Source organism: Diabrotica virgifera, chromosome 1 (genome assembly GCF_917563875.1).
Source record: "Diabrotica virgifera virgifera chromosome 1, PGI_DIABVI_V3a".
Taxonomy (NCBI): Eukaryota; Metazoa; Arthropoda; class Insecta; order Coleoptera; family Chrysomelidae; genus Diabrotica; species Diabrotica virgifera.
The window spans coordinates 132,386,015-132,410,042 of NC_065443.1; the positions used below are offsets into that span (position 1 = coordinate 132,386,015).

Sequence of the window (24,028 nt, forward strand, 5' to 3'; positions counted from 1 at the left end):
AATTTATTTTTATGATTTACATTTTTAGGTATATTTTGAACCATATTAAAAAAGAAGCCACATCTCGATAAAAGGTGCCTTATCGAAAAAATACAAACAACCAAAAAAGTTTTAAAAATACTGTGTTTAACTAATGGTATCGCAGTAATAGTTTAATTGGAACGTATACAACCATTTGGGGGGTTTAAAGGAACAAAACCCCCATAAAATCTTTATGTAAACATATTAGAAAAGAAGCCGCAACTCGATAAAAACTGCCTTGTCGAAAAAATATTAAGAGCCAAAAAAGTTTTAAAAATATTGAATTTAACTAATGGTATCACAATAATAATTTAATTGGAACGTACACAAAAGTTTGGGTAGGTTTAAGGGAACAAAACCCCCATACAATTTTTATGGGGTGCACAAATTTCACTATAATTTTTCTTTAAGATATTCCTGCCATAAAAATGCCACATGTCTATTTTCAATAAAAAATCTCTATAATAGTTTTCGATATATTCGAAAAAATCGATTTTCATTTTGTAACTTCAAAGGGCTGTAACTTTTTTTATGTGCATATTTGTACTAAGGTAAGTTAGGTTCATTCGAACTATTTTTGATCCCAGAATAGGAGATTTAATTTATGACCTGTACTTTTGTTACACCCTGTATATTATTACATGGAATATACCAAGATTCAAATTCAAGTTTTTACTTCTGTACTAGTTTTTTAACTATGGTATACAGTCAGCTACTGGTATTTTCCCATTCTTTTGAAAATATAGTAACTGTTAAATGAAAAAAAAAAAAACTAAGCAAAAAATAAATTCATTTAATGGGAGCGATGAACTGTTGGTTTAATAGTAAATTATCAACATTTGGCATTAAGTTAGTCGGATATAATCTCAAATCTCCTCGGTTAATGATGTCCAATTTGTGTTGGTGTTGCGCTGAAACCGCTTTCTACTAGGTACTAGGTGTAAAGATGGAAAAACAATTTTAAAAAATTCTCGCGCCTTTCCATAATACGGGATAAGTAATAGGAATATTTTTTGAAGCCAGAATTGTTGATATCCGTGTCTAAATTCTACCTTAAGTCCTTCGTTGGTGTTTATTCGAAACAATTCCTCTTGTAATATAATATCCGTTTCTTCAATGTCACCAAAGGGATCCATAATCTAATGCGGTATGATTAGCATCAAAATATTCTCAAATCTAATCTAAATTTACAATCAAGGTGCAGTAGATATAAACAAACCCAGACAGGGTGAATGGTACTAGAAGCACTCCCGAATCATAATTTACAATGTATATACATTTTAAATCCCAAATCATGTTTTCCAAAGTTCATACATTGTAAATTATGATTCGGGAGTGCTCCTAGTTTTTTTAACGTGTCTAAGTTTGTTTATTTCTACTGCATCTTGATTGTAAAAGTATAGTTTCAAAATTTGAATAGACGGTATTCAAATGTTAGACATATATTGAAATATCGTCTTCCTGGTAGATTCCTCTTCTTAATATGCCTATCCGTGACGACTGTTGGCGATCATCATGGCAATCTTTATCTTATCTGTAGCAGCGCAGAAAAGCTGTACAGATGTTGTATTGAATCAGGTTTTGAGGTTCCTTAACGAGGATGTTCTTCTCACTTGACCTCGCTTTCTAAATACTTTTTCTTGCAGGGTGGCTTGTAGGAGGGCATATTTGGATTCATTTAGCATAATATATTCAAAGTATTCTAACTTTCGAGATTTGGTCCGAGATATTCACACCTCAAATGCTTCCAATTTTTTGCAAATATCTTCATTCAAGGTGCACGATTCAACACCATACAAAAGGACAGAGAAGACGTAGCATCGCAGCATGCTTACTTAATAACAAAAGAGAGGTTGTGGCTTTTGAAGAAGGCACCCCATACGGTTGAAGGTGTATCTAGTTTTTCTAATGCTCTATTTTCTTGGTTCTTATTTCTTGGTTGTTGATCCATTGTTCATTTATTATGGTGCCGCTGTATTTGTAGTGCATCACTCTTTTTACAAAGGTTTGGTTAACGGGAGTTGACCTTCTGCTTTCTTTTTATTGCCAATGATCATAAGCTTTGTCTTCTCTACGTTTATATTGTGTCCATATTGTTGACTGAAATACGTAGTTTTGTTCCATAAGGACTTGTAGGTCGTCTAGGTTGTCATCAAATACTATGGTGTCATCTGCATACCTGATGTTATTTAGCAGGTACCCGTTTAGTAGAATACCTTTCAGTTCGTGTAAAGCTTCGATAAATATTCTTTTAGAGTAGAGATTGAAAATTAGAGGGGACAAAATAAAGTCTTTCCTCACTCCACGCATGATTTACAATTATTCGGCGTGTCCACTTTCAACCCTTTTTCAGATCTTAATATTTAATTCCTGTTTCTTTTAGTATTTGCATCATCTTGGAGTGCTATACTCGATCAAACTCTTTCTTGTAATCAACCAGCCATGCGTATACGACAAAATTGACGTCTCTGCATCTCTGGAATAAGACTTATATTGAAAACAAAGCCTCTCTCCTATCAACAGCATTTATAAAGCCAAACTGGTTGGGGGAAATTTGACTTTCACATATCTTGTATATTCCCTTACAAGAATAAAAAACCGTTAAGCGCCGTAAAAATGAGTGGCGGTTACAATATTCCAGCTACAAAAGATCCGATATGAATATTACGTGGCACGAAAATGTATTTTCATTTTGATGAAAAATAAAATTCTAGTTTTATTTTAAAAGACTTTTCCATAATATTTGCTAAATTTGAAGTAAAACGCGCCACAAAAGAGTAACTTTGATACAGTTAAAATTTTGAAACTCTTTTATGTCGTGCTTTGAAACTAGAATTTTGTTTTGCATCAAAATGAAAATATATTTTCGCGCCACGTAATAATCATTCAGATATTTTGTAGCTCGAATATTGCATGCGCCACTCATTTTTACGGCGTTTAGCGATTTCTTATTCTTGTATCAGGAGTTTTTCAAAGTTATTTATGAATTAAATGTATGAAGTTGAAGGAAATGTTTCTCGATTACACGTCAAGCTTTATAAATGGTCGCCGTTGTCGCCTTATCTCCTAAATGATCTAGTGTCCATCGAATGTACACTAGATTTGTTTCTATTCGAAATAGATTAAAAAAAAATACTGGGATGGCCGGTAAATGAACTCAGATTGCCCGTTGCCAGATCAAATTTAGCGTCGTAATCACTACAACTACATAAAACATTTCGGGAATATTCGTTAATTGGATTATACTTTTGTAGCTTAATAACTTCTAAAAGTATTAACCGATTTTGATCACTAAACATGAGTTTGAAACGTATTGACAAGTAGTACCTGATGCATCTAAGGTCAAGTATGATGACTGAAGCTATTACAGGAATTATTGAGCTTGAAAAACCGTTTTTCCCATAGGAAATAGATTTGATCATACTTATAAAGCCTATAACTTAAAAATTCGAACTTTCCCGGATGTGACGTATACATTGTTAGATTCGTCTAGAGTCCTTCTATAAACGCTCAGTCATTGGCGCAATTCGTAGGTTGAAATTTTGAGTAATTGTCGAAAAACCAAAATTTTCAAAGTTTAGTTTTTTAGTTTTTCGGCTATACTAAGCCGTGTATATGTCTGATCTTGAGGGCTTAAACACTATTTGAAAGCATAACTCAACACTATTTATTTGGTGTATTTGAAGTTCTTCTGTCTCTTCTTGAACCAAATATATATACCCCCAAAAATATGCCGTTTTGTACCTACCAAGTCCTATAAGTGGCTTATGGGTGGTCAAAAGTCACAAACTACACCGGTTCTGAATCGGCCCTCACCCCCTCTTAAAACACAGAAAAAAAATTAAAATCGGTGTAACTTTTCCACACGCATACATACATACATATCCACAAGCAGGGTCATAAAATCCACAGCCTTGGACCAAAATGGATGGTTGACATATGGATGGGTAAGTCTTTTCCTGAACTTTAAGATGGGAGTTGCCCCAATTTTCAATTCAGTCAGATTTAGAAAATCGAAAATTTCGTGTATATATAATGTCGCGTGTAGAGGGGTTGTGCGCCACTGGCGAGAACTGCCGTTCTCTGGTAATGGATTATTTTTAGTCCTAACAGATTACCTGGACAAATTGACGAACTGGGAAAATTCGTACCGTCCAATATTTTGCTTCATCAATATAATTCTGGAGAATAGATAGAGATAGGGAACTGCTAAAAATCATTAAATTCAGAAAAGTTAGCTACCTAGGACACATAATGAGAAACGAAAAGTATCGCCTCGCGCAACTGATTATCCAGGGTAAGATTGATGGAAAACTGGGTCCCGGTAGGCGCCAGATTTCATGGCTTAGAAATATCACAGACTGGACCGGCCATGATTCAACATCTTTGTTTAGAGCCGCATTGAAAAGAGACATATTTGCCAGTGTAGTCGCTATCCTCCACTAAAGGAGAAAGTACCACAAGAAGAAGAGTATAATTCTAGCAAGAAACGCTGAAATGATCGACTTTATTATTAAATTTGAAACGAAATAAGCGGCAATGGACTACCCCAGCTAATTGAAATAATATTCGAAAGTATTACCTCAATCATCCAAGATAGCCATCGCTACACCCTTGCTTAGCTCAGTCTCTCTCAGGTGTGTGTTTGTTGAAAGTTTGGAATGAAAGCAAACAAAACATTATTTTTAACTAATCATGTTTATTGTTCGATAAAGATATAATAAAAATGTGACTTATTAAGTGCATTAACAAATATATTCAAATTCTTGCCAAAAACTAACAATTTGTAGATTATACTTATGGCTTTGGTATTTGGTTCGATGGTAACTTCTTGATGTTGAATGGTACAGCTGTTGACTTGTAGACCTGGGCAGATGTTGTTGCCCTAGGTCCCTGTAGCTACGGTCTTGGTGGTGTTAGATGTTGGGTGCTGCTGTCTAGTTGCGATGCATCCTGTCGTCTTTGCCTGAAGAGTAACATCACCGGTGATGAAGGCAGGTGGCTCCCGAAGGGAGAAAAGGTTGATTTGTTCCCAAAAACTATAAGATAAAAACACATATCAAACATCAAGAAGAAAAACCAAAAACGAGCCTTTGTCAAACAATCGTAAAAAGTAGTTATTGGCAAAGGAATAATTAAATGGAATTAAGATTGATACTACTAGTTAAAATTTGATTACTAAACGTGCATATATAAAAATTAGAAAGAAACAGGTACTTAAAACTGACCATGGAAGGTAAGGTTAGATACGTAAAAATGATATGATTGTAATTAATATGATAAAAATAAGAACTCACCCGAAGAGAATACTAAGTGCTGATGGAAAATGTTTTAATTTTCAAATTACATGCCTTTTTAAGAAATAATTCTTGCCTTCCATTTTGTTTGTGTCAGGGAGTAGAGATGAAGTGACCCTGTCATTGAAAACGATATTTGAAATGACAACCAAGTACGTATGAACTAGCAGGCATGTCCCGTATTGAAAGACAGATACTTACAGAGTAAGAATATACGTGGTACGTTCAGTATGTTTAGTTGATGATTTAAAGGAAAAGAGATATAATAAATAGAAGATAATAAAAGAGGATAATAAAAGAGGGCGCCAACAAGTTTTTAACGAAGAAAACTGGTAAAACAAATGGAAGAAAATTATTGTTAATGAAATATTAAAGAAAATAAAATAGAATAATTATTTAAAAATAAAATATCAAAGATGTGACGTTTGTAACGTTACAAATTTAAACTGCCGCCTTACAACTGCAAGTTCACAGTATTAAATTTAACAAATACGTAGATACTCTGGTGCAAGTGAGATGCGTATAAAATGCTCCTAGATCAAGTGAAAGCAATTTTAGACCGGTCATAAGAATCATATTAAAATAATAAATTTTTGTATTTTTTAATGTCAAAATTGTATCAATTTTCCTCTTTTTTTCCATTTTTGAAATTTCTTGTCATTGAGCCCTATTTTAATTTCATAGACTCCCGATTTTTATTTTCGCCCACGTAGAACCCTTTCAGGTTCTCATCGACCCCTGGGCTCCTGGGGTTCGGTACAGACTACTTTGGGAATCAATGATATAGTATGTGGTAAGAATGATTACCTTTGGTTTTCAGTGAAAATGACGTGTTAAAATAAAAGCAATAATTATTAATAATCCGGATCTGAACATTACAGAAAAACAGAACTTCGATCTTGTCTGTATTCTAAATTAAAATTGATTGGTACAAACACTTAAGTTAATAAAAAAACGCACGCGGTTAAATTAAAGTTGCAAACAGAGCACTAGTAGGTGAGTACAACGATATTCAAATCATTTGAAACTAGCAAACTAATCTATCAAACTTATCTAACAAACTATCTAACAAATTATATTATACTATAGTGTAGGTATATTATAGTGTAGGAAACAGAGGTTGAACCTTGCAAAATGGACACAAGTCCGGTTTTATTTTTTTTCTGGCATATCAAGGGGTGCTTATTATAAGACTAATTTTTTCTGAAAAAATTTCGCCCCGGAACCCCCTTTTCACCCCATTAAAGGGGGTAATTTGTGGTTTTTGCGGAACGTAGCCCTTCCTGTACCTTTTACAAAAAATTTCTTTTATAGAAATATGAAGAGGACTATATTTTCTACGATTTATTTCTGACAGCATCTCTCTATCATCCACCGTTTAGCAAGGGTGGCGCCCCAAACTTGACAAGTTTTTAAAAAAGATGTTTTTAAAAAAAATATATTTTTCCCTAACTGTAACGGAAATTAAAAAGAAATTCTGCGAAAATTATTCACAAATAGATGATTGATTTTTTGGTATAGGTTTCACTTAAGGGTAATTGCCCTTTTTTTAATTACAGGGTGTTACATTTTAAAAAAAAAACCTTTTTATACCATCTGAACCGTTTATGCTAGAGTAAAAAGACTTTCAGCGATTACCCATGTACTGGTGTTATTTACAAATTTGTATAATGCACCCCCATTTTTTCCCCAAAACCACCCAAAAAAAAAGAAGAATTTATAAATAAAGTTATTTTCTTGGAATCCTTCACACACAATGCCCTTCATTAATATGCTTCATATATCGTTTTCTGCACGTTATTATTACCCATGCATGGACACTAAAAGCGATTTCCTAGTGCAACCCCTGTAGCCAAAAAAAAAAAAAAATAAATAAAATGGGGGGTTGAAAATTTTTTTTTGTTTTTTGCTTTTTGATCCATATGGGCATATGCTTCATTAATAGTGCTTTTCAAAAATATATATGGTTATTGCAACATCCCTGCAGAAACCACCCCTATCCTTGAAAATATACTGCAGAAACTACCCCTATACCTTGGCGAGCATATTTTTACGATTTTCTCATTACCTATTCATTTTTTTTAAACAAAGCTTATACAAGATTAAAGACCACTATTTACTCTAAAAATTAGGTCCTATTCATTTTTTTCGTTTAAGCAACTGTTACGGCACAGTGGCGCCGTAAACCTCATATATGCTTTGGCGGGCTCCAGTTTTTGTTTTCTTTTTCGCCATCTGTTCGTTTTATTGATAAAGTACTTATGTAAAATAAAACAACACAGTGTAACCTACAAATCATGACCTATGCACATTTTACATTCTTTGCTCCCCAAAGCCACAGTGGTGGCCCAAAATAAATTTTTTCATATTTTCGCCACTTACACGTATTTTATTGCGTTAATGCTATCTTAATAGCACAATATTCACCCCTAAGTGGTCGCTAAGTAGTGGCGGATCCAGGGAGGGGTGATGGGGGCGATTACCCCTTACCTCTCTCAAACCAAGTGATATTATATTTGAAGATTATAAAAATATTCATTTATTTTTATAGAAATACTTATATTATATTAATACTTATATTATATTAATATTATTTTTATAAGAATGACTTTTTATGCTTTAGCGACAGTGGCGGATCCAGCATCGTTAAGAGGGGGGTGCCAATTGGTTAAATTTCTATAAAAATAATTGAATATTTTATAATCTTTGAATATAATATCACTTGGTTTGAGAGGGGGAGGTGATCACCCCCATCACCCCTCCCTGGATCCCCCACTGCTTAGCGGCCACCTAAGGGTAAATATTGTGCTATTAAGGTAGCATTAATGCAATAAAATGCGTGTAGGTTGCGAAAATATGCAAAAATTTATTTTGGGCCACCACTGTGGCTTTGGGGAGCAAAGAATGTAAAATGTGCATAAGTCATAATTTGTAGGTTACACTGTGTTGTTTTATTTTACATAAGTACTTTATCAATAAAATGAACAGATGACGAAAAAAAAAAACAAAAACTGGAGCCCGCCAAAGCATATATGAGGTTTACGGCGCCACTGTGCCGTAACGGTTGCTTAAACGAAAAAAATGAATAGGACCTAATTTTTAGAGTAAATAGTGGTCTTTAATCTTGTATAAGTTTTGTTTAAAAAAAATGAATGGGTAATGAGTAAATCGTAAAAATATGCTCGCCAAGGTATAGGGGTAGTTTCTGCAGTATATTTTCAAGGATAGGGGTGGTTTCCTCAGAGATGTTGCAATAACCATATATATTTTTGAAAAGCACTATTGATGAAGCATATGCCCATATGGATCAAAAAGCAAAAAACAAAAAAAAAATTTCAACCCCCCATTTTATTTATTTTTTTTTGCTACAGGGGTTGCACTAGGAAATCGCTTTTGGTGTCCATGCATGGGTAATAATAACGTGCACAAAATGATATATGAAGCATACTAATAAAAGGCATTGTGTGTGAAGGATTCCAAGAAAATCAATTTATTTATTAATTCTTCTGTTTTTTGGGGTGGTTCCAGGGAAAAATGGGGGTGCATTATACACATTTGTAAATAGCACCAATACGTGGGTAATCGCTGAAAGTCTTTTTACTCTAGCATAAACGGTTCAGATGGTATAAAAAGAGGTTTTTTAAAATATAACACCCTGTAATTAAAAAAAGGGCAATTACCCTGAAGTGAAACCTATACCAAAAAATCAGTCAATTATTTTTGAATAATTTCCGTAGGATTTCTTCTTAATTTCCGTTACAGTTAGGGAAAAATATATATTTTTTTAAAAACATCTTTTTTAAAAACTGGTCAACTTTAGGGCGCCACCCCTGCTAAACGGTGGATGATAGAGAGATGCTGTTGGAAATAAATCGTAGAAAATATAGTCTTCTTCATATTTCTATAAAAGAAATTTTTTATAATAGGTACAGGAAGGGCTACGTTCCGCAAAAACCACAAATTACCCCCTTTAAAGGGGTGAAAAGGGAGGTTCCGGGGCGAAATTTTTTCAGAAAAAGTTAGTCTTATAATAAGCACCCCTTGATATACCAGAATAAAAATAAAACCGGACTTGTGTCCATTTTGCAAGGTTCAACCTTTGTTTCCTACACTATTATGCAACATAATAAAATAGAGTAGAATGCAACGTAATGTAACTATAAATATCAGAAATATCAATGGTCATCATCTGAAAAATTGAAGATATGTTACGTATCACATTCAGTAAAGATCCAAATTTATATAATAAGCAGAACCAGATTCAGGTCAATTTTAACATCAATTTAGTTTCAAATAAACCTTATCATCATAAAAAACTGATGTGAAATACAACTTTATCTAATAGCAAGGAGCAATCTTTCCCATATTTCCCAATAAAGGTTTTTAAACTTTTGACCTTTTTAGGTAAAATTATATAATATATTCCGATATTATTAGTGCTAATTTGCTTCATATAATGAAGCAAAGAAGTCGTAAATTATATGTTAATTTTTTTTGTGAATATCTGCTATTCCTGGGATTTTTACCGTGTATGGAATTACCTGGGAGTACCGTGCCCAAATTTTAGGCGTAGATAGCTTCCATAACAATTTGCCGATATTATTCTGCATAAAATATCTTGCGCGGCATAAAATAATTCATCTGCTGATAAGCCACTCCATTGACAAAGGTTTCAGAGCCATGAATATTTCTTCCTAACAATTCCCGTTCTTCACTCGATCTTGCCGTTTGGTTATTAACTGCAGTATCCTGTATCTGCTATTTATTATTATATGCCCCAGATATTCAAGTTTTATCATCATCATCAAGTGACCTTCGCCTTGACCTATTCTGTTAAGACCTCTATGTTTGAAATGCGTTGAACCTATGATATTTTGAGCATTCTACGATGGCCACATCTCGAAGGCTTCTAATTTGTTCAACATAAAAACCTTCATGATACAGGTTTCACATCCATAAAAAATAGGCATAATATTTTAGGAACTTGATTCTTAGTTGAAAGCTCAGCTGAGAATTATACAGTATAGACCTAAAGCGGGCCACTCACGGTACTGCACTGTCGTTCGACAAAATCGTCGATTAAGTATATCAATTCTGCAGTACTGAAGCAGACAGGTCAGTCTCTCTGTGATCAAATTGTAACGATTTTGTTGGATGCACGTGCACACATGATCAACATTTTTGTTAATTAGTCGAATTCGACAAAATTGAACGACGCCGCAGTATCGTGAATGGTTGGCTTAAGTTTCATAAATCAGGGCCGTAACTACGATGTTGGGGCCCTGGGGCAAACGTGATCTGGGGGCCCCCTACAGTGGGTATCGGGGGTTTACCCCCCAGAGGAAGGAGCGGGGGTAAACCCCCCATCTCTCATCTGGAAACATCTGGAAAACGTTTTACGAAGTTGATTGCTTTGTTTTGAAGGTCTTGTTCGTTGGTATTTAAAATAAAATCAGGTTGAACAATTCGGTACGTACCTTACACTGCTTTCATTCCTTGAAAGTGAGTATCTAGCTGATGGCATAATGTGTCGATCATTGAGTAAAACACGGTTACTCTAACTAAAGCATGACTTGGGATCTTTTATCTTGGCACAGTTCATTGAAATGTTTTTTCGTCTTCTGCATTCTTTTTGGGGCGAACCCTAATGGTATTCCAAACGTTGACACATATTTGAAGCAACTTCAAAGAAGGTTTCAAATTGTCATCTCATTTCAGTTAGTTTTAAGAGGCTCTCTTCAAGTAAACTGTAAGCTGTTAAAAAGGTCCAAAGATTTTGCTTGCAGTGTTTTCGAGACTATGTTGAGAAGTTCAAGGATTTCTTTTTGCACACTTAGTAACAAAACAAATTTGAATGATTTGATTTGATTTGATTCTATTTTCAATTTTTCAGTTGTGCTGCTACGTCTTTTTTCTTTTGTTACTTGTCAGAACTAGACTTGAAAGGCACTTCAAAACGTCGCAGATGTATTTCAATGTATTGACTGCATCAAATCTTCCAGCCCAGCGTGTTGAATTGAGAAGTTTTAGAGTAACTTTCGAGGAACATCTTTCAGATTGGTATCAGGACTTCAGTGCCTCCCAACGAACGATACTGTTCGTTGGGAGTCGGAAAAATATGAAGATATAAAGGTTTATTTAGAGAAAATGCAGTAAGAAGTAAACCAGATTGCTGAGAAGATACAGGAAATTGAAAAGGTGGAAGAAAATTCTAGAATGCGTTAAAACTCAGTATGGAAAAAGTGGAAGAAAAATTGAAGGAGATAGGATAATGTCAAAAAGGAGAAGATCGTCAGAAAATAATTGTATACAGCTCTAATGAGAGCAGAATTCAATTTGGCGGGGATTTAATTTAGAAAACGATATCCGATACCGATAAAGCAAAGAAAATAAGGTGACTTTATGGAGAGATTTTGAGACAAAATTTTTTATAATGGTGCAGGTTAAACAGGGTAAAATCGATCATTGAAGTTGTTAAAATTAATATGCCGTGTACTGTGTACTTATTACAATTGGACAACTCGAAGTAGAACTTGACTGAAAGTACTTTAAAAAGTTTATTTGACCTCGTTACAATCTATGCACGGCCAACCAAAGGGGGCCACTGCGGGGCCCTCTTGGCCGGGGGCCCCGGGGCACTGCCCCGGTTGCCCCAATGGTAATTACGGCCCTGTCATAAATGCTCCTCTTGCAATTACTATACGAGTTTTAATTTTTACATCATGATTTATTATGTCGTGTCTCGTTTATCCAACATACTAAGTATTTAAAATGGCTAACTTTTGTAATCAGCTTAGTGTTGACAATTAATTGTGCATAATGCCAACGTCTTTCTTACTAACCACAGGTAACTTTGTCTATGAAGTATTTATACTAAGTCCGTTGTTGGAGCATTCTCTATAAGATTATAGTGACCCGATATATAAGGGACTGAAGATCTTCGATACTTTCTGATGACCTATGATTTACTGTTGAGATGTCCTCACATACGCCTCAGAACGTGGACAAATTTTGTTCACTGTAAAGGTCTTTGACGGAGTTTTCTTTATTTTCCTGCATTCAATCATGTTTTGAACATATGGTCTTGTAGGTTTTTAATTCGCGCCACTTCCCTTTGCTTTATTAGGTTTTCGCTTTCTTCATCGAACCCATCTTTTAACTTTTCTTTGTTTTCTTGTTTTTTCTTTTTTTTTCGTTTCTTTTTCTACTGCGGTAGAACTTGACAAAATTTCCTGATCCAAAGACTTTTGTATTTATATCTCTTATATTACTTGATTAATACGTTGTTTCAAATGATACAACAAAGATAAATATCTTCTATTACTAACACCTATTCCAATTTTTAAGTATTAACCTTCTATTTTAATTTATATCAGATTCAAAGAAAGAATGGTGGATAAAGACGAAGCCCACATTAAAGAGACTTTTTATTCAATTTAACTCTGGCTGCTAAAGCGTATGATTTGGACTGACAATAACTGATACAATTAGGACCGTAGCCATTGTTTTTGAATATAAATATGGATATCGGGTAAGTACATTATACTTTATTTCTGTTACCTTTGACATAAAAGTGTTTAAAACAATGCCACTTGAGAAACTCGATGTAGCATTCGCAATATTTTTAAATGTATAATTGTATAAATAATAAGAGATTTAGTAAGTAACAAATAATTTTATTGCTTTTAGAGCCAGTATAGGGAGCCTGACGTAAGTATAAGCACAGTTGGGATTTAATTTATTTTTATCATGATGTTTCTTTAGATATATTCAGGAGCAACTTCAAGAAGAAGAGGAAGAGAAAGAACAAGAAGTATTAGTAACTAGAGCAAAATCTATTAGTCAATATGAAAGTGATAGATTTAGATGTTTATTGCCACAGGTAAGCAAAATAGAGATGGGTACATATTTTTTATAAAAAACAATGAATTTAGTCTTATGTTAGAGGAAGTACACAGTGCAAATTAATTTTTGTTATTTCTGACAAAACAAGGGTTTATATAACCATCAGGTCCATTAGCACAAACTTTACTGGATATCAGTACAAAAGCACATGTATAACAAGAATGTTCAGGAAAAACAACAATCTTCCAAAAGAAGTAGCCCACATTCGTGTTCTCCTATACTTAATTACACGTGTTATTTCATCTCTAGCATATTCTAATCTCTAGATGTGATGAGTTATCCGCCAAAAATCCATTTCCAAAGACTATCATTTATTTCTTTTTTCCCTTTTGTGTAGCTCCCATGTTTTTGCGCTTTTTGCATTAGTGGTAACGCTTTAAGCAGTTGCTTTCTATAGTATTGTTTTTGTTTGCTCCATAATTTTTTCACTTCACAGCAACCAGTGTAGTTGACCTATTGCACGTTTACCTTGCCCAATTTTATTTATATGTTTGTTGCTTTTTCCGTTTGGACGCTTAACTACTTAAAAAATGAACAAACATCCTTAATTTGGTATATTTCTAAATACGAGTTTTGTCAATCATCTTCATCCACTGCCATGTACTAAGTTTTTTTTGGATTTGTTGTAATTTATTTTGAGTATTCCTCGTGTAATTTTCTAAAAATGTACATTCTTATCTCCCGCTGTGAGGACTTGATCATCTACAAAGTGTAAGTAAAGTGTATAAGGCGCATCTCCCATGGGAATTATATGGGAACACCTCTTCTAAATATATTTTAAATAATGAGCTACTGAGCACCCCATCTTAAGCCTTTATTTTAATAGAAATTCTGAGAAATTGTGTTTCCGACTTTCTTTGACTAAACTATTACAATCATCATAGTTTTCTTATTGCTTGGATATACTTATCGCTTATCACTTATACCAAAATTTTGCATTACTACCCACAACTTACTTAGTGGTACTGTAGCGTATGCCTTCTGTGTGTAAATGTTAGATGTGCTGCCCTTCCTTGTTCTACCTTTTTTCAAGTAAAAAGACTGCCTTTGTTCCAATTCTTCTGCTAATGTTAATAATTTTATTTAGTTTGTTTGTTTGTTATATTATTAAACGGTCGTAGACAAATATAATTATTACTAAAAAGAATCATTTACTTTAAAATAAAGCAAATTTTTACATCTTTAGATTTACTCAGCTCTTACAGCAACTGGATACCACGTGCAATATGGAATTGCCATGTCGTTTTCAGCAGTTCTAATTTCGCAGATGGAATTGCCTGATAATGATATCGAATCTACTAAACCGCAAAATGCATTTATGGGTAAGTTTTTTTGACTACATAGGGGAGACCGGGGCAAAAAGGACCACCTAATATTTTTTTACTTGCATCTGTCAAACTTAATAAATAATGAAAACACCACCCTAACTATAGTTTTGAACAACATTTTTTATTATAATTCTTAACAAAAAATGAAAATAAAGTAACACGTTTAAAAAAAACTAAAACTTAAAGTGAAAATGGCGTCCGGTCCTGCATACTCCAGTATGCGGGGCAAATGATACCATCAGTTAGTATTTCCAAAATTCGCATAGAAACATATCTTCGTCTTCTTCCACACCAGCACATGCATCATGTTCCCATTTGTTGCATTGCGGTCTCCCCTATTTTGTAATTATCAGGTTAAGGCCAACATTAAGGAATTTTCAAAATTTTGACATTTTTTTTCTGAACGTGTAATACCGCAACACATTTCAAATCTATCTACCTACAGTATCCAAGAGACCAAATTTGGCAGTGGTCAATTCTGCAGACACATTCCCTAAAACTTGAATATGTAATTTGCATGTGTCCTTAATTTTCCTTGTGTTTTTATTCAACTATAATTATTGTGAGTACAATACAAATCATAAAAATCTAAATATGTATCATATTATGATCGTAAAAAATTGTGATGCTAAATTTAGTACTTATTCAAAAGAATACTATGGCAACATCATCTAAACAATATGAAACAAATTCCTTACAAAAAATTATTCACCTGATTATTTCATTCATAGGAGATTCTGACCAATAGAAAACTACAGAAATCTGAATTAAATCGATAATTTTTGATAATCTCCCGTCGTTAAGTATATTACGTCAGATGCCCTTCGTTGCTACGAAAAAATACATTCAGTGACATTAATCACAATTAATGTTTTAAAAATTATAAAAGTGATGACTTTCAATCGTCAAATATTTATAAAAACTGTGTGTTTAATGGTACTTACATAAATAAATTACAATAAAATTTTGGTTTTGAACAGTGTTATTCATGAAATAATCGCAACAAATTGCACTCGACCTCTGAAATTAATATGGAATCTTTGCTCTCGTGACATTTTGACATTTGACAAATTAAAACTGCCAAAGTGCCACTCGGGAAAAATTCAATAATTTCAGAGCTCTTGTGCAATTACTATTGATTATTTCATTCATAGGAGATTCTGACCAATAGAAAGCTACAGAAATCTGAATTAAATCGATAATTTTTGATAATCTCCCGTCGTTAAGTATATTACGTCAGATGCCCTTCGTTGCTAAGAAAAAATACATTCAGTGAAATTAATGACAATTAATGTTTTAAAAATTATAAAGGTGATGACTTTCAATCGTCAAATATTTATAAAAACTGTGTATTTAATGGTACTTACATAAATAAATTACAATAAAATTTTGGTTTTGAACAGTTTCATTCATGAAATAATCGCAACAAATTGCACTCGACCTCTGAAATTAATATAGAATTTTTGCTCTCGTGACACTTTGACATAATTTCACTCGCCTTCGGCTCGTGAAATTAAAACTGTCAAAGTGTCACTCGGGAAAAATTCAATAATTTCAGAGCTCTTGTGCAATTACTATTGATTATTTCATTCATAGGAGATTCTGACCAATAGAAAGCTACAGAAATCTGAATTAAATCGATAATTTTTGATAATCTCCCGTCGTTAAGTATATTACGTCAGATGCCCTTCGTTGCTACGAAAAAATACATTCAGTGACATTAATGACAATTAATGTTTTAAAAATTATAAAAGTGATGACTTTCAATCGTCAAATATTTGTAAAAACTGTGTGTTTAATGGTACTTACATAAATAAATTACAATAAAATTTTGGTTTTGAACAGTTTTATTCATGAAATAATCGCAACAAATTGCACTCGACCTCTAAAATTAATATAGAATTTTTGCTCTCGTGACACTTTGACATAATTTCACTCGCCTTCGGCTCGTGAAATTAAAACTGTCAAAGTGTCGCTCGGAAAAAATTCAATAATTTCAGAGCTCTTGTGCAATTACTACTGATTATTTCATTCATAGGAGATTCTAACCAATAGAAAGCTACAGAAATCTGAATTTTTGATAATTGCCCGTCGTTAAGCATATTACGCCAGATGCCCTTCGTTGATACGAAAAATTACATTCAGTGACATTAATGACAATTAATGTTTTAAAAATTATAAAAGTGATGACTCTCAATCGTCATATATTTATAAAAACTTTGTGTTTAATTGTATTAATTTGTACTTACATAAATAAATTACAATAAAATTTTGGTTTTGAACAGTTTTATTCATGAAAAAATCGCAACAAATTGCACTCGAACTCTAAAATTAATATAGAATTTTTGCCCTCGTGACACTTTGACATAATTTCACTCGCCTTTGGCTCGTGAAATTAAAACAGTCAAAGTGTCACTCGGGAAAAATTCAATAATTTTAGAGCTCTTGTGCAATTACTACTGATAATTTTTTATGTTACATACCCCGTATCACCATTCTATCTGCCTGCATAACCATCCGGGGTCGGTTTTCTCTAATTATGTTTCCCCGTAAGCTTCTATCTTGGTCATATCAATATTAATCTTCTTTCCCCACACATCCTGCGTAAGTGTTTCCCCCAGTTCTTCTTTGGCCATTTTCTTCTATTCCTTTCATGACCTAGCAGATCAATGATTCTTCGTATTGGATGATTGTTAATGTTTTTCCTTTTTGTCACACCACTCATTCAATTAATCATTCTAATTTCTCCTACATATATTGATTATTCCTATTTCTTTTTAGCTGACTATTATTCCGTCATGTATATTATAGATGGTCTTATGGTAGTGTTATGGAATTTTCCTTTCAGTTTCATTTCAATACCTTGAAGCTTTTACTTTTCACAATCATTTCACCAATCCACCAAGTTGTTTTTATTTTTTTGTATTCTCCATCTTCAAGTAAACATTCCAAATATTAATTTTTGCATACTAAGACTTAAATCTAGTTCTTCAATAGCTTCGCTCCGTTGTTCCAGTTTTTGTTTTAAATTCCTATCATTATTTTATTTCAAATTTATCAGTCTCTTTCACACCCTTCCTAACACTAATTATTTTCCCTCATACCTTCTTCACTGGGAACTATTTTCTTATTAAACGCGTCCCACAGAACCTCTCAAGGAACTCTGTTATATGTTTTTTTAAGACGAATGAATACCATTTAAGCGTTTATTTATTTATTATTGCATTATAACTAAAATTGACTCTGCTGTTGATTTGCGGCAATAATTGACAGCTAAAATATAGCAATAGTCCGGTTGTCTTTTAATCGTATGCTCAATAAATTGAAGACTGCCCTGCTATATTCTCATGCTTTTTCATCGGTTTAAGAGAGATTTTTCCTATAAAATAGCATTCAATAGCATTTAACAGCTAAAAATTGGCTTTAAACGGATACTGTAATAGTTAATGAGAGTAAGATATTTTTACTATGAATTATAAATATATTAATTTGTTAAATTATTATCAAACACCATTCATTTTAGCTAGTGTATTTACCATGGTAAGCCCACTGGGATCCACAACAAGCGGTTTCTTAATGGACAGATTTGGAAGACTTAATACCATCAAACTTGGCCTTATACCAACCATCGTGGGATGGATATTAATTGCCTTATCCAAGAGTATGACTCCTATTATCGTAGGCAGAGTTTTTATAGGAATTGGTGCATGTAAGTAGATTTGTTTTTAGTGAGTGTGCATCTAGGTAAGTCAAGAATATGGAAATATAATTATTAATTTTAACGATTAAGGGGTAGGCCCAAAATATTGGTACAATTATTTAAATCCATTAATTTTTTTCGAATCCTAAGGAAACTAATAAGTATTTTTGAAAAATTTAAGCGGAGAATGAAAGATTACATTATTACCGAGGGCCGAAAGTCCCTTAGAATAAAGATACAGTTTCTTCTGAATGAAATATTTTAAATTAAAAATCACAATAAATTTTCTCTTTTTTCACCCCTGTAACTTATAAATAAACATTATAGAAATTCTCAGGGACATTCGGCCGTCGATAATGATGTATTCTTTCATTCTGCGTTTAAATGTTTCGAAAATATTTATTAGTTTTCTCAAGATTAAAAAAAAAGAATGCATTTAAGTAGCATTGGACCAAGATTGGCGCCTAACCCCTAAAGTACGTGTCCATCAGGACATCTATTCTTATTTTGGTGTCTGCAACAAAAACTGCCTTTTCCATTTTCCATTCTTATTTTGGTATTGGTATTGAATTATACAATAACCCAATCTCTCCATAACAGTTACCATACATACCTAACCGTTTTTCCTCTACTGTCAGGTATCGAGAGAGGTGCTTCTAGCTTTTGATGAATTTTCCCCATTCTTTGCTATTCTTAGCCCTTTGTATTACTTCTTGTCAGAATTTGCTCTTAATTTGTAGTGTGTCCGCTAAGTCGCTGTTCCACTCTTTTATTGGTCTGCCTCCTTTGTTTTCCTATTGGTTTAGCTTCCCATACTCTTTTCACGTGTCTATTACTGCCCATTCATGTTATATGATTGGACCATGCAAATGTTTTCTCCAATATTGTGTCAAGTAACGGTTTAGTTTTAAGATTGATTCTTATTTATTAATTTTTGAGTTTTTATGTCTTTTTTGCCCCATCGTTCTCCTTAGGCATTTCATCTCTGCTACCTGTATCGTACTATGGTATGGTCCTTTTCGCAGGCATCTTTCAGTGCGCCACAAGTGAGAAAAGAAAAGGTTAGTCCGTGATAAAATACACATTTATAACATGACGTTTTAGTTAAATCTGACAGTGACAGTTGTCAGAATCGTAATCAGCTAAATTTGAAAAGGGTATTGCAGTATAACCATTTTATTTGCAATTTGGTATAAAAACAAATCAATTGTGTTTATTGCATTTATAAAATGATATTTTCTTTGATTTGTATAGTATTATAAATTGTACAGATTATAGTCGTATATATAATTCGTAAATCATTTTTTCTTCGATTATAGCGCCATCTATCAACAGCTAGAATAAATGTTAGAAATGACTGTAATCACGGAAGTACGTTTTTTTCGGACACTTCCAACTTAATGCGTTAGAAAGAAATCGAATAACTGTGACGCACTGAAAAGTGCCTATGAGAAAGAGATTACCTTCTGTTTAAACCTGGAATAAGGCTCTGATAAGTACGTTTAACTACGACCGTTAATTGATTATAGAAAGCTTTTCTTTCATTCTAACTGAGAACCTGTTTATTTTCTGATAATTTTACCTCAGGATCAGCCATATTTATTACAACATTACGTCAGTGGCGACGCGTGACATTTTCCAAAGTGTTAGCAAAACCAGATGTAAAAAAAATCTTATTTAAAAAAAATATTTTGAACATCCCAAATATAAGTTTTTGTAAAATCAATAACCATTTTCAATTTCGTTGCAAAACGAAAATACAGCCGAACCATATTCTAGTCCAATCAGAGAGTGCTGCAAGCACCTCTACCGGTTTCGAAACTTATTAGTCTCTCATCAGGAGGCACATATGCTGCTCTCCCCGATCCAACCAAAACAAGCCCCAGCGTGCAGTCCCGGATTGCAACGAACGAAATGGCATGGATGCCCTAGCGGCAACTGCTAGCAAAAAGACTAAGTTTTCACTCTAATGGCATATAAAACAACATAATGCTATTCTACATCCCACCAGAATGAAAACAATGGGAACCTTCTCTGGTTACACCTCCGAGGCTTCTACAATTTGCAAGCCATACGGATGCTGAGACTAAGGAAGATGAGGGAATTCTACAATTTGCAATTCACGTCACATCTGCTCAGCGCGGTAAAGTTCCAACGAGAATAGTTCCCTTCATACTCCACACAGAGTAAATGTAAATGAAAAATGAATAACCATTTTCAATTTCGTTGCAAAACGAAAATACAGCCGAACCATATTCTAGTCCAATCAGAGAGTGCTGCAAGCACCTCTACCGGTTTCGAAACTTATTAGTCTCTCATCAGGAGGCACATATGCTGCTCTCCCCGATCCAACCAAAACAAGCCCCAGCGTGCAGTCCCGGATTGCAACGAACGAAATGGCATGGATGCCCTAGCGGCAACTGCTAGCAAAAAGACTAAGTTTTCACTCTAATGGCATATAAAACAACATAATGCTATTCTACATCCCACCAGAATGAAAACAATGGGAACCTTCTCTGGTTACACCTCCGAGGCTTCTACAATTTGCAAGCCATACGGATGCTGAGACTAAGGAAGATGAGGGAATTCTACAATTTGCAATTCACGTCACATCTGCTCAGCGCGGTAAAGTTCCAACGAGAATGGTTCCCTTCATACTCCACACAGAGTAAATGTAAATGAAAAATGAATAACCATTTTCAATTTCGTTGCAAAACGAAAATACAGCCGAACCATATTCTAGTCCAATCAGAGAGTGCTGCAAGCACCTCTACCGGTTTCGAAACTTATTAGTCTCTCATCAGGAGGCACATATGCTGCTCTCCCCGATCCAACCAAAACAAGCCCCAGCGTGCAGTCCCGGATTGCAACGAACGAAATGGCATGGATGCCCTAGCGGCAACTGCTAGCAAAAAGACTAAGTTTTCACTCTAATGGCATATAAAACAACATAATGCTATTCTACATCCCACCAGAATGAAAACAATGGGAACCTTCTCTGGTTACACCTCCGAGGCTTCTACAATTTGCAAGCCATACGGATGCTGAGACTAAGGAAGATGAGGGAATTCTACAATTTGCAATTCACGTCACATCTGCTCAGCGCGGTAAAGTTCCAACGAGAATAGTTCCCTTCATACTCCACACAGAGTAAATGTAAATGAAAAATGAATAACCATTTTCAATTTCGTTGCAAAACGAAAATACAGCCGAACCATATTCTAGTCCAATCAGAGAGTGCTGCAAGCACCTCTACCGGTTTCGAAACTTATTAGTCTCTCATCAGGAGGCACATATGCTGCTCTCCCCGATCCAACCAAAACAAGCCCCAGCGTGCAGTCCCGGATTGCAACGAACGAAATGGCATGGATGCCCTAGCGGCAACTGCTAGCAAAAAGACTAAGTTTTCACTCTAATGGCATATAAAACAACATAATGCTATTCTTCATCCCACCAGAATGAAAACAATGGGAACCTTCTCTGGTTACACCTCCGAGGCTTCTACAATTTGCAAGCCATACGGATGCTGAGACTAAGGAAGATGAGGGAATTCTACAATTTGCAATTCACGTCACTTGTAGAATTCCCTCATCTTCCTTAGTCTCAGCATCCGTATGGCTTGCAAATTGTAGAAGCCTCGGAGGTGTAACCAGAGAAGGTTCCCATTGTTTTCATTCTGGTGGGATGTAGAATAGCATTATGTTGTTTTATATGCCATTAGAGTGAAAACTTAGTCTTTTTGCTAGCAGTTGCCGCTAGGGCATCCATGCCATTTCGTTCGTTGCAATCCGGGACTGCACGCTGGGGCTTGTTTTGGTTGGATCGGGGAGAGCAGCATATGTGCCTCCTGATGAGAGACTAATAAGTTTCGAAACCGGTAGAGGTGCTTGCAGCACTCTCTGATTGGACTAGAATATGGTTCGGCTGTATTTTCGTTTTGCAACGAAATTGAAAATGGTTATTCATTTTTCATTTACATTTACTCTGTGTGGAGTATGAAGGGAACTATTCTCGTTGGAACTTTACCGCGCTGAGCAGATGTGACGTGAATTGCAAATTGTAGAATTCCCTCATCTTCCTTAGTCTCAGCATCCGTATGGCTTGCAAATTGTAGAAGCCTCGGAGGTGTAACCAGAGAAGGTTCCCATTGTTTTCATTCTGGTGGGATGTAGAATAGCATTATGTTGTTTTATATGCCATTAGAGTGAAAACTTAGTCTTTTTGCTAGCAGTTGCCGCTAGGGCATCCATGCCATTTCGTTCGTTGCAATCCGGGACTGCAGCTGGGGCTTGTTTTGGTTGGATCGGGGAGAGCAGCATATGTGCCTCCTGATGAGAGACTAATAAGTTTCGAAACCGGTAGAGGTGCTTGCAGCACTCTCTGATTGGACTAGAATATGGTTCGGCTGTATTTTCGTTTTGCAACGAAATTGAAAATGGTTATTCATTTTTCATTTACATTTACTCTGTGTGGAGTATGAAGGGAACCATTCTCGTTGGAACTTGACCGCGCTGAGCAGATGTGACGTGAATTGCAAATTGTAGAATTCCCTCATCTTCCTTAGTCTCAGAATCCGTATGGCTTGCAAATTGTAGAAGCCTCGGAGGTGTAACCAGAGAAGGTTCCCATTGTTTTCATTCTGGTGGGATGTAGAATAGCATTATGTTGTTTTATATGCCATTAGAGTGAAAACTTAGTCTTTTTGCTAGCAGTTGCCGCTAGGGCATCCATGCCATTTCGTTCGTTGCAATCCGGGACTGCACGCTGGGGCTTGTTTTGGTTGGATCGGGGAGAGCAGCATATGTGCCTCCTGATGAGAGACTAATAAGTTTCGAAACCGGTAGAGGTGCTTGCAGCACTCTCTGATTGGACTAGAATATGGTTCGGCTGTATTTTCGTTTTGCAACGAAATTGAAAATGGTTATTCATTTTTCATTTACATTTACTCTGTGTGGAGTATGAAGGGAACCATTCTCGTTGGAACTTTACCGCGCTGAGCAGATGTGACGTAAATTGCAAATTGTAGAATTCCCTCATCTTCCTTAGTCTCAGCATCCGTATGGCTTGCAAATTGTAGAAGCCTCGGAGGTGTAACCAGAGAAGGTTCCCATTGTTTTCATTCTGGTGGGATGTAGAATAGCATTATATATGCCATTAGAGTGAAAACTTAGTCTTTTTGCTAGCAGTTGCCGCTAGGGCATCCATGCCATTTCGTTCGTTGCAATCCGGGACTGCACGCTGGGGCTTGTTTTGGTTGGATCGGGGAGAGCAGCATATGTGCCTCCTGATGAGAGACTAATAAGTTTCGAAACCGGTAGAGGTGCTTGCAGCACTCTCTGATTGGACTAAAATATGGTTCGGCTGTATTTTCGTTTTGCAACGAAATTGAAAATGGTTATTCATTTTTCATTTACATTTACTCTGTGTGGAGTATGAAGGGAACCATTCTCGTTGGAACTTTACCGCGCTGAGCAGATGTGACGTGAATTGCAAATTGTAGAATTCCCTCATCTTCCTTAGTCTCAGCATCCGTATGGCTTGCAAATTGTAGAAGCCTCGGAGGTGTAACCAGAGAAGGTTCCCATTGTTTTCATTCTGGTGGGATGTAGAATAGCATTATGTTGTTTTATATGCCATTAGAGTGAAAACTTAGTCTTTTTTTTATAAGTTTTTGTTTTCAATCCTGTGGAATAAAATTAAACAAATCACTATGGTATTTTTACTACAAAAACGTTATTACGTAGGTCAAAATTTTTGACGTAAGAGAACTGTCAAAA

General features: G+C 34.9%; 1 protein-coding gene across 2 annotated transcripts in view; it reads left to right on the forward strand.

The window, feature by feature from the left end:
• Nucleotides 1-24,028, forward strand: part of LOC114327019 (facilitated trehalose transporter Tret1) — a 49,499-nt gene that overhangs the window by 5,187 nt on the left and 20,284 nt on the right. The window contains exons 1-6 of one of the 2 annotated variants that reach the window (XM_028275513.2): nucleotides 6,199-6,314; nucleotides 12,695-12,849; nucleotides 13,008-13,028; nucleotides 13,083-13,200; nucleotides 14,410-14,545; nucleotides 18,075-18,260. In XM_028275513.2, the coding sequence (XP_028131314.1) occupies nucleotides 12,839-12,849; nucleotides 13,008-13,028; nucleotides 13,083-13,200; nucleotides 14,410-14,545; nucleotides 18,075-18,260 (472 nt within the window). In that variant the 5' untranslated portion in view covers nucleotides 6,199-6,314; nucleotides 12,695-12,838. Of the gene's footprint in view, nucleotides 1-6,198; nucleotides 6,315-12,694; nucleotides 12,850-13,007; nucleotides 13,029-13,082; nucleotides 13,201-14,409; nucleotides 14,546-18,074; nucleotides 18,261-24,028 lie in introns of those variants that run through there. The other variant, XM_028275514.2, reaches the window with a different exon arrangement.